This window comes from Mesitornis unicolor, unplaced genomic scaffold, assembly GCF_000695765.1.
Source record: "Mesitornis unicolor isolate BGI_N332 unplaced genomic scaffold, ASM69576v1 scaffold39649, whole genome shotgun sequence".
In the NCBI taxonomy this organism is placed as follows: domain Eukaryota; kingdom Metazoa; phylum Chordata; class Aves; order Mesitornithiformes; family Mesitornithidae; genus Mesitornis; species Mesitornis unicolor.
The window spans coordinates 2,872-14,139 of record NW_010205923.1 but is presented as its reverse complement, the minus strand read 5'-3'; the positions used below and the strand labels follow the sequence as shown (position 1 = coordinate 14,139).

The 11,268-nt window shown below is 45.8% G+C and overlaps 2 protein-coding genes across 2 annotated transcripts in view; one reads left to right on the top strand and one right to left on the bottom strand.

Moving 5' to 3' along the window:
* The first annotated feature begins 2,214 nt into the window (after positions 1 to 2,214).
* PLA2G2E (phospholipase A2, group IIE) lies at positions 2,215 to 3,836 on the top strand. Its single transcript, XM_010191592.1, has 4 exons — positions 2,215 to 2,242; positions 2,412 to 2,559; positions 2,998 to 3,104; positions 3,694 to 3,836. The coding sequence occupies exons 1-4, from the start codon at positions 2,215 to 2,217 to the stop codon at positions 3,834 to 3,836; spliced, it is 426 nt and encodes a 141-aa protein (XP_010189894.1).
* Positions 3,837 to 8,024: 4,188 nt separating this feature from the next.
* OTUD3 (OTU deubiquitinase 3) overlaps positions 8,025 to 11,268 on the bottom strand; it is a gene marked incomplete at its 5' end in the record, with an annotated part of 5,815 nt that continues 2,571 nt past the window's right edge. Inside the window, 5 exons of the mRNA XM_010191594.1 lie at positions 8,025 to 8,201; positions 8,528 to 8,709; positions 8,990 to 9,086; positions 9,690 to 9,815; positions 10,529 to 10,651. Of these exons, the coding sequence (XP_010189896.1) occupies positions 8,025 to 8,201; positions 8,528 to 8,709; positions 8,990 to 9,086; positions 9,690 to 9,815; positions 10,529 to 10,651 (705 nt within the window). The remainder of the gene's footprint in view (positions 8,202 to 8,527; positions 8,710 to 8,989; positions 9,087 to 9,689; positions 9,816 to 10,528; positions 10,652 to 11,268) is intronic.

The following is an 11,268-nucleotide window of genomic DNA, read 5'->3' as shown; positions in this document are numbered from 1 at the left end:
CGTGCAGCCCGTCTGCTCGCTCTGCTTTTTGCTTCGCCGCAGATTATCTTCTGTTGCTCCAAAATAAAACCAGAGAGCGCAAAACATCGGGCATTGGTGTGACATGAATCAGCCGAGTCCGGTGTGCAGGCAGCAGGGGGAAGCCAACCTCTTCACTGGGTTTCCTGTGGAAATACCCAGCAAAAACTGACACCCGAGAGGTGATGTAGCTCCCACCAAGGCACATCCATGCCCCTGAACTGCCCCCTGCTTAGCCCCGAACCTTCAGGCTCTGTAAATCTGCAACTGCTCTGAGGTACAGAAACCAAAGCTGGCGCAAAGGGCTGCGGGCAGACGGGTGCTGTGGGAGGGCCGGGTGCTGGTAACCTTTGCTGCGATGGGGTGGCCGGGAGCTCGCTCTTGCCTCACGCCCAGCACAGAGCAAAACAGATTTCTCACCAGAGAAGAATGTTTTTGGCCCCATTTTCTAACAACCCTGAGCACATCCCCTAGGAAAAGGCAGTTCAGGCGGTGGCTGCTCCCCCCCCAGCCATTGCAGCATCCCCACGGCACAAGTTTTCAGCCCTGCAGATCAATTCAGCAGGGTTGACTCCCTGGGAGGTCTCAGTGCTGCAAACCTCCACAGGGTACAGCAGTGAAATACAGGCACTGAAACAGCAACAAAATGCTACGTTCCAATGCCCTGGGCATCAGGAGCTGTAATTCCCACCCTGGCTTCCTCCAAAGTCAACAGCACCAGGAAATATCCCTTAAATCCGCAATGTTTCCCTCCAGCTGCAACCCAGGCACCAAGCTCCAGCACCTTCCTCATCCTTGGGGAGCTGAGGAAGGGGGGGCACCCCCTTGCCCAGCAGCTGCTGTTTGCAAGGCACAAACCAAGGATCAAATCCTCACCGCGACAGGAGAGAGGTGATCACACAGACAGATTGCAGGCTAGATTGAGCCAAAACACTCTCCCTGTTTAAATTCTGGGTGAATTTTAACTACCTGTGTATTCTTCTCCTTGGACATCTGGCTGTACGAATCCTTTCATCAGCTCCAAGTGCTGACGCGTTGGCTCAGATACTGCACCCCCCTGGAACAATGCAATAAATTGGGCTGCAAAAGTTGTGTTTTGCAGACTGCAGAAGAGAAACAAAAAGCACATTCTCCCAGGAGGTGTTTGGCTCCAGAGAGGTCTCTTATCTCACATTTGGAGAAGGGCTACTGCAAACCTGCTGCGGGTAGAGGAGTTGGAGCTGAGGGTCCTTCACCTGGCAGCTCAGCCAGTTCGATGCACAAAAATCTACCTTGCTCTCTAGCGATAAAAACTGTCAGTGGACACAAGATATACTGAATTATGGCAATTATTTGTTGCTAATTAACTTGCTGCTGTCCCAGGGGTCTACTTAAATTAGAGCTGATAAGGCAAAAGTCACATGTCAGAGGGGAAAAGAGATTTTGCTGAGGCCCTGACCCGAGTTCCCTTTTCTCACCATCTCTCCGATTTCCATACAAGTCACATCCTTGTTCCCTGCCTCAGTTTCCCCATTGGCAACGGGGGGATTTCCTCTCACCAATGGCTGCTCGTGCTGGGATTCCCCACAAAGCACAGCAGAACATGGCAATCTCTGTCAGAAGAAAACTGCTAAAATGGTTGCTCAGCCTCACTTATTTAATTAGGGATCATCTCCAAGCAAACGACATGACCATCCTCTTTTTTGACCCTTCTGTTATACACTACTTAATTTTTTTTCTCATTACCCTGCTGCTTGCCTTACTTTGCTGCGTTTTCTCCCTGCCCAGGGAAGCCATGATGGAAACAGTAAGATACAGAATGGCGTTTTCTAACCAAGACATCAAAAAAAGTCATCCAGGAACAAAGTGGTTCCTGTTCTCTCTGAAGTTCTCCCATTTTCTTCAGGGAGCCATTGGGATGCTGAGATTCCCAGAGCCATAACAGACTCAACGCCAGTCTGCCCCACTCATCCCAGTCCACCAAAATCTCCCCTGCAAAGGGCTCCCCCAGCCTAAAGCATCCCACAGATGGAGCCTCGAGCAATGCCAAGAGAGGCTTACACACATAGCGGGACCGCTTTGGTGACAATTGTCAATATTTGCCCACTTTGGATCCTCCAAAGGAGGGGCCCCGCTCAGCGGGTACGCGGTGGCAATAAAAGGTGCGACTGGCGGCACCTGGGCATCACCCAGACACTGGAGCTGCCACCACCAGCCATGAAGCTCTTTTTGCTGTTCCTCTGCCGTGAGTACCCCTACACCAGCTCTCCCCTCGCCAGATGGGGTGGTGGGGAAAGCCTGCTCACCATTTCCCATAAACAATTAAGCTGGGGAGGGTGAAAATCCTCATTTCTGCTACAGAGGGGTGGGATGAGAGGTTGCTTTTCCCAATGCTCCTAACTCTCTGTCTCCAGTCTCAGGGCTGGCCCTCGCCAGTTGCAATGTGTTGCAGTTTGGTTCAATGATTAAGCACAAGACAGGGAAATCGGCGCTGTCCTACAATGGTTACGGTTGCTACTGTGGCCTGGGGGGATCCAAACAGCCATTGGATGCGACTGACTGGTAAGTCAGGACCTGGTGGAGGCAAAATGGTGCCCCCAGCCCTCCTCACCTCCCTCTCCCTTTGTACAGCGAGGGGAATGCTTGCCCTGCTCCTGGGAGCTGATAGCAATGCAAAAACGGCTGCTCATCCTTAACAGATCTTTAAAAGGTGCTTAGTAGCAGATGGGAACAGGGCACATTGGCATTTCTTCTGCCCACCTGGGCTAATTGCAAGCAGCCATTTGATGTTCTGCAAAGGGAAAGCAATTAGAGAACTGTGCTGGCGATGCCAGAAAGGTTTATATCACCCTCCCTTGCTCCTGCGGTGTGGGTGATGCTGAGAACAAGGCTGCTGCATGACCACGCACCCAACCTAGGCACAAATGCAAGGCATTTCTCCTGGGAGCCATGCACCACCATGGTACCATCCCATCCTGACCATAACTCTTGCACTCCCAGGTGCTGCCATGCCCACGACTGCTGCTACAAGAAGCTGGCCTCCTCTCGCTGCAGTCCCAAACTGGTCACATACAAATACTACACCCTGGGAAGCCAGATAATCTGCGGTAAGAGATGGTGCGGGGTCAAAGCTCCGAGCGGGAAGGCACAACCATGCACACTCGTGGGAAACCTCTCTTCCAAAATGTCCTTTAGACAATCTTGGCTCGGAAACCGCTTGTTGGGAGGGGGTAGAAATGAGGGAAAAGCACCAGGAATAGGACAAACACTTATTTGCTAGGAGTAGGGTGAAGCTTAGAGCTTGGAGACTTCCCAAAACAGCGGCCTTGCCCTTCTTAGAGACCAAATAATGAGGGTTTGATGTGACATCCCCCCCACATCTTGGATGGGGACCTGGCACTGCTGCCCCCATTTCCCCAGAGCAAACAAAGCTGTTTCAGGGTGAGTGGGTCATAACAAAGCACTTCCCTGTGATCAAAGCAAATATTTATACATACATCTGTACAGAAAGTAAATGAAATAGCCCCTCCAGGGCCACGCATGCCTCCTATCCAGGTAGCTCCATCCACCAGAGGGTAGATTACCTGAGACACCCCAAACTCAATGCGGGGGCTGCATACAAGAGCACATGATCAAAAAACACCCCTCAACTCTTGCAACCTTCACCTGATTCCTTCCCCCCAAATTTTATTCCAGAAGCCGGGAATACGTGCCAAAGACAGACCTGCGAGTGTGACAAGCGGGCGGCAGAGTGCTTCAAAAGGTCGGCCAGTACCTACCGCAGCACATACAAGAATTACCTCAATTTACGGTGTAAGGGCGCCACTCCCTCCTGCTAGACACACCGGGCTCAAAACCTGACAGAATAGTCAATTCTGGGGTTTTTTTTTTGCCTTCCCCACAGGCAGGCAGGGCACAGCATGGCCCTGCTGCACCAAAAGGCCTCTCCCCAGAGCACATGAGGCTCTGAGCCGGTGCATGGGGATAGCCCACTCCTCACAATTAAACCAATCATAAAAATGAGAGAATACTTCCAAATAAAAATAAAATTTCAAAGACAATTTTTAAATTGTGCCTAGTGTCATGTTTGTGTTTTGGGAATTGGTGGAAGGGGTCGGAAACAGCAGAGAGCTTTGTGGCTGATTTTCTGAAGTAAATATTTACATGCACCCACAGTTTTGCATCTTTTTCTTAAAAAACATTTACCAAAAGTGACTTTTTAGCAGCCAATCAGTAGATCTTAAGAGCTTCAAAGGAAAAAAAAGCGAACATAAAGAACAAGCAGCTGCTGCACCCTGAGCCCAAAGCAGGCTACAAACCCTGCTCCCCTCAGGGAACTCAGCCCCATCCCGCTCCTAATGACTACTTAAACAATTAATACTCACTAAATCCGTGGGGGAGCATGGTGATGATGGTCTCTGGTGTTTGGGGTGGCTCTTTCTTTCACCCGAATATCCACAAAGTCCTCACAAGGCTGGAGCCGGGCAGATCTCCTCAGGTCGCAGCTTCCTGCAGCCACCTCAGGCCTCACCACAGCTGCACTAGGCCCACAGTTGGCCCTCAAGAGCCCCGGTCAGCCCCGGGGCCAGCTGCCCCTCAGGCCTGGGCCTCCGTGGAAGCACCTCTGGTTTTAATGCCATCTCCAGAGGCGTGTTTTGCACACTTTCAGAGCAGGGGCGTCCCAAAATAAAGTCTTTTTAAGGCTGTTTTCTTTAAATTTCACTTCAGTATCATGGGCTCCTGCCTGACTCCATTTCATCAGGAGCAACATCCCTACCCTTTCCTCATGCTTCCTACAGTAAACATGGTATCTTTATAACTTCAAAACAGTTATTCGTTTTCTGGTGCCACTTAAGGGGTTCAGGATGGACCAGGAGAGAGCTGGAACACAGCTTATGAAGCCAATGCTGCCCTCTAAGGTCTGTGCCTGCAAACAGGCTCCACACAGCTCAACTCCAGTATAAACCATCTCCACTTGATACAATGCTGGAATACCAACATGAAGAATTACCCTATTTCCCCCAGGTTCAGCCAAATTTCTGAAGCTTGCAAAAACTGGCAGGTGAAGGTATGCCCCACAGCCAGATCACAGCCCCAGGAAGGGTCCAGGTTGTGCAGACTCATTAAACTAATCTGAAAGTTTTGCCTTTTAGCCCACGGCATGCCCTGTACACTTAATTTCACTCACACAGCTCAGCTGGCACATCTTTGCCACCTTTATTGCACTCAGCATCCAAAAAACCAGAGGCTTGGTTTGGTAACAGAAGTGAGCGCCCTGCTGAGAGTCCAGAGGGGGAAACAAAACTCTTGTTTAGTTACAACGGACTCAAAAAATCACAGTGGGAACCTTCCAAGAGCATGGAAAACATGGATACCAGGGACGAGGAGACTTCTGCTGCTATTCAGGCCCTGCGAATGAGGTGAAGCTGTTGGTAAATAAACCAAAAGGCAGCCCTCAAGAAGGAACAGGGTACACCAGAAACTGAGGAGCACAAGCAAAGCCCTCCTATACTTCCTAAGGCCAAGACATGTTTATGGACAGCAGGCAAAACCTGGCAAAATGCTTAAAATTTCCGTTTTGACTGAACTCCTTACCTGCAGGGGAAGGATTTGGAAAAAAATATGTCTGAGGAAGATGATGGTGGTAGACAGGATGCAGGGGAAAACCCTCTGCCCACTCGTGACCCTCCAAGCTGTAAGCTAGCAGCTGCTAACAAACAAAACTCCTCCTCAAATACCAAGGGAACGTGCAGTGCGTATTGTCCCATGACCACATATTATGAAGCACTGTCTGCTCCACCAAGGAGTAAACACGAGCGATGAATCATGATGTTTCTTTTCTCTTGTTTCTCGCCTCCCTTCCTCCTGCAAGGAAAATCCACGACCTGTTTTCAAACCAAATTCTCTGCATAAATTGAGCTCTCTGAGGAGCGCAGCATAAGGATTCCCTAGGAAAAATACTCAGCGTAAGGGCAGGTGGAAATTTCAAGAGCTAAAGGAAAAATCTGAAACGGACAAAATGAAACTTTTAATATCTTTGGATACAAAATGTTTGTCCAGGTACAAAGCTATCCTATCAAAAATAAGGAGAACTTGACTGATCTAACAAGACCTCTGAGCACCGACATTAAGAGTTTGTTTTTACCATATTACACTTGGAAATTAAAGCATTTTCAGCCACATATTTGGTTACAGGTATCAGAGGCCATGCACTGAAGGCCTCTCTCCCTTTTATTTAATAGGTGTTGCTGTTGCAGGGCTGCCCATTCAGCCTGGCCAGGATGAAGTTCATTTTCACAGATCCCTTCACAGCTCCAGCAGCTCAGCTTCCCATCTGCTGGGGACAGGACAACTCCCTTCACAGCTCCCCAGGTGTGAAGCTGCAATAACCCTCCTATCAGCTCTGGCTCAGAAAGACAAAACAGCAATTAATTAAGATCAAACACCTTATTCATAGTGTAGCTTGCTCATTAGAGGAACCAAAGTAACTTCTTCACCAGCACTAAAGCCTGTTCTACACCACCAGGACTTAAAAGTAGAGCTCCTTTCTTTTCATTCTTCAAATGGTCTTGATAAACAGTGGCAGAGCATAGATCTTGGCAGTTCAGTCAAAAAAGGCATTTATATTTCTGTGGTGATTTGGACACTTCAAAGAATGCATGCTCTTTTTCAGAAGCAATGTTCCTTACTTTCAAAAAAAAATCTATTTCACCTCTGCCCTGGCTGATGAGGTGTCTTCTGTTACCTACTGTAAGTACATGTGTGCTTTTGCTCAGAGCCTGAGACAAGTCCAGAAACCTGAGTGAAGCTGAAACACTGCAAGTCATAAATTGAGGGCCAAGTCCCACAGTCCTTACGCTTCAGTTCCAATTCCCAATCCTATAGTGGAAAGTATCACAGTATTCAAGCTGTACATTCCACAGTACTTGGTGACCTTACTGAAGAGGAATTTACGATGAGAAAAATCTTACCCTGGAAAAAACTTGATTTATGAAGAGTGAAGTGGGCAGTTCCCAATGATCACTGCTACTTGGAAGTTTATTCCCAGGACTCGAGCCACTTGCTACACTAATTTAACTCGGAGACTAACAACTATCAAGTTACTGGCTTGGACTAAAGCTCTGGAGTAGCCCAAAAGTTCTAGAGGAGATGAGATTCCAGATGTCCAAGTAACAACAGTCAACAGAAGTTCCATGCCTGCTCGTGTCACATTTTACTACCTCATTAGACTTCACCAGATTGGATCAATCAGCTCTGTGGTCTCAGGAGTCCACTGGTATAATTATCTTTTTTCTCAGAAGGTCTCAAGAGCTGGCAAACAAGTTCATCTCAAACTTAAGCAAGAAGCAAGCATGAACACAGCAATCCCATTCTCCCTTCACGTATTAATCACTTCTGAAACAGTCTAGTGCAACAACACAAGCAGTTCTAGTTAGATTAAAACTTATCACTGCATTCTTGCATGGAAAAGAAAAGAGGAATGTAGTGTTTGATACAGTGTTGGCTGACACGCTGATTTTTGGAAAGGGTTCTGGGATTCTGTTCCCTTAATTTATTTAAATAGAAAACAAAACAGAACAAAACAAAAAGAAAAACCAACACATTCCTGAGTTGTGAGCTGTTAAGCATTCCCTGTCAGTAAGGTAAAATAAAGCTCCTCCAAGCGTAACCATGTAAAAAGTTATATTAAAAAAAGGAAAATAATCTAAGCACATCAAGAGATGTCAAAGGAAATCTGACACTGCTGTGTGAAGAAAAGGTCCTCGCCATCTAACTCTGAAATAATAAAATCAAGTCTCTATTTTTTGGTTAAGTTCAAAGAACTCTTCTGACACACAGGTTGATGCAGAATTACCAAATAATTGTTCGCCCCACAACCAAAGAAACAGGAAGTTCACGTGTGCTTAGAGATCTCTGCAGAAAGAGATTTTAAGACAACGATGGCTGCTTGGAAATTTGCTGAAGGGGAGTTTTGTCTTCATCAGTTTTATTTGCTTTTTTCACCAGAGCACTCCTAACACATTCAGTCATATGTTTAGAGCTGCCATGGCCTTCACCAAGGTGACGTGGTTGGTTGAGTCCGTCTCGCTCCTGTTGCTATCTGCACAGTTACTCTTGTTGCCCAAGACCTTTTGTCGGTGCCTTTCTTCCTGCCTCTTCTTCTTCTCTAGCCGCTGCTGTTCCTTCTTTTGTTTTTTAGATACCTGAAAGGTGAGGATGAAAACACAAAGGTGAAAGTACATATTTTTGTTTCAGTTGGGGAAAAATAATACATTGGAAAGGAGACAAGCAGGTATCAAAGCAGCTGCCAGAGAGTGTTTATTCCAAACTACTTATCAGGGCTTTATTTTGTGCCATTTTGGGAAAAGTGCCACATGTCACTAATAAACATTTGTATCAGAGAAGTCACAGCTGTAGCAGCAACAAGATCTGGTAAGCAGAAACTCTTTCTACTTCGGAGGAGGAAATAGTTGTCGATTAAGCAATCCTAAGCATTCCCCAAATTACTGCCAAACCACTCTTCACATACCTTTGGGTTTCTGCTAGCTCGATTCTCTTCCTCGGATCTAGCCTGTCCTTTGTTGTTTTCTATTTCATCTTGATGCAAGCTCTGATTTCCACAGATTCCTGAACCCGTGCCGTTTTCTTCCCGCAGAGTTCTGCTACACGATTTCTGATCTTTGCTCTGGGGATCACACTGCTCCTCAGCACCTACCAACAACAGAGGTTTTTCTAAGGCACACTCTACCCAGAAGCTGTCTCACTGTCAGCCATTTCTTCCTTCCACAATTTCTGGAAAAGTGGTTTTTTTAGAAGCTGGATTCAATCTGCCCTCACTAAGAACCTCCTTGAGCACAGAAAGGCTGCGGCAGCAGCACAGCCAGCAGCAAACTTCAACCACTACCATCCCTGTTGAACTGCTGTTTACAGTGAACACTGACGTCAGACAGCGTTCTTCTGAAGCACAGGGCAATAAATTCTGTGTACTTACTGATTCTTCCTGCTTCGTTCACTTGAAAGATGGCAAATATTGCAGATTCTATATTGTAGTCTTCCACTTCCAGGATCTGGCTGACCAAATCAATGTCCTGTCCAAAGAGGAGAAAGATAACACTGAAGAGAGTTCAAATCACTGACATACACTCATTTACCAGCCATCTGCACCACCGAGTGGGGGTTGCTGTCTGCTTTTATGACCTTGCAATTGGCGTGTATTCCATTTCTGAAAAAGGGGAGAGAAAATATTAAAATCCTGACGATATCCGGAAAAAGGAACACGCTGTTTCAGTGTAACTGAAACACTCTTGGCCCTTCCTGTTCTATGCATTTGCGCAGTGCAAGCAGCAATCTGCAGGAACCACACAGGCTCTCCAGCAACAACAGTCAAGATTCACAGAGCATCCAGTCGTTTGGGATGTTCAAGACATCCTAAAAGGATTTCAAATCTTACATAATTTGTTTCAAAGTGAATTTTCTGAGAGATTGCAAGACAAACCTTCCAAAATTTTCAGGTATCCACACAGACTACGTATTTCATCTGCATTTAAGGGTTAAGTCTAGGATGAAATGCATCCTGATTTATGGTATTGAAATTGTCTAAAATGAGTATTTTCTTAGAATTTTTCCCAAGGCTATGGTCATGTATCAAGAAGGTTTGAACATTAAGCACAAAAAGACTACTCAATACTTACTGAACATCCAGTTGCATTACACACTTTTTGTATAGCATCTTCCATTTCAATTTCAACCTCATCTTCAGAGTCACCCTTCTGTGGCTTCACTTCCTCTTCCTTATTCGAATCATTTTTGCTAAGCATCTGCAAGAAAAGCAAAGCCCAGGAGATCACACAAGCATGCAGCAATTTCATAATGTACAGTAAAAAAATCTGACATCGTTGTAAATTTAATTATTATGGTACACTTTTCTCAGAAACATCCTGTGTCAAAGCATCTTGGAAATTGTGTGAATTCCACCACCATTGGCACGGTTTCCCACAGCTCGTACACTACTGAGCAAGTTCTCACATACTACAGCATCATGCACACCAATAAACAATCACTGGCTTTTGAAGTGAGGTATTAATTTTATTACAATACCACAGATTATACAGTTGTGTGCAGAGAGCTTCAAGGACAGCGCAACCACTTAACATGAAAAAGTGAGATATGAAGAGGACAATTGTATCCAGCTGCTGTATTTCCATCTCTTTCCTCCCTTCCTTTTGTTTTTGCATCCGAGGTGCAGGAGTATGTAATTTAGATGGAGTGGCTTCAAGACATCTAGAGCCCACATCACAGCATCGGATTTGGGACTGATTTCCAGCCCAGCAATTCAAACAGTTCACAGCCTGTCTCAAGAGCGGAGGCAGCTCTAGTTGCAGTGGCCTTAGGGGCTTTTCCACTTGCAGCATGACACAGGGACCAAACTCTTTTCTCAATCTCAGTGCAAATGAGAAAGGAAATCAACTGGTAACAAACATCTGTTTATTTACCACCCACAGCTGATTCAGGTCATTCTGTCATAACCAACCTCCATCTGAAGATACGCTGGAGCTTCAGAATTGTCATTGATTCTCCTCACACTGTCGTAGTGCTCTCCGTGGCGATACGCAATATGAAGTTCCCTCGCATTGTTTTTGTCTGTGCCTCGAATCTAAATAAAACAAATAAATTGAAAATAAGGCTTTGGAATCAAATTCAGCATCGTATATTTCAATGTGTTATGTTTTTGAAGCAACAATAACCTCTGTGATTAGAAGCAAAGTATGTGGCTACTGAAGTATCTTTAAACAGGAAGCACTGACCTAATAATCCAGATGTGCCTACGGTAACAACTGAGCTGTCTCAAGGGTAATGTCTGAAAACCAGACACACAACATTGGGTCAGTTACAAAACATGGTATGAAAATATTTGGAAAGCTCAAAACTATTTTCTAAACTTTCCACAGGAGCTACTAGTTCTCTGATCATCTTCCTAGATCCAACTTCAGCGACAGCTCCCATTCAGTGCTCAGTGCTTTTTCCCCCTCAAATGTGAGGAAGAAGAGTCTATTCAAGTTATGCTGATAGAGGAAACAGTTGCCCAGAGTAAGTTTCGTTACTCAGTTGGGACAAGACGCTGCTTAAACAGTTAGCATTTGAAGTGGCTATATTTTGTTTTTAAAAGAAAGATTAATAGAAATAAAGCCAAACCATGAAAATACATGAACTCAATTCAGGAGTGTTGTTACCAACCAAATGTTCCTTTGCTTTGTCAGCACCAATTACAGC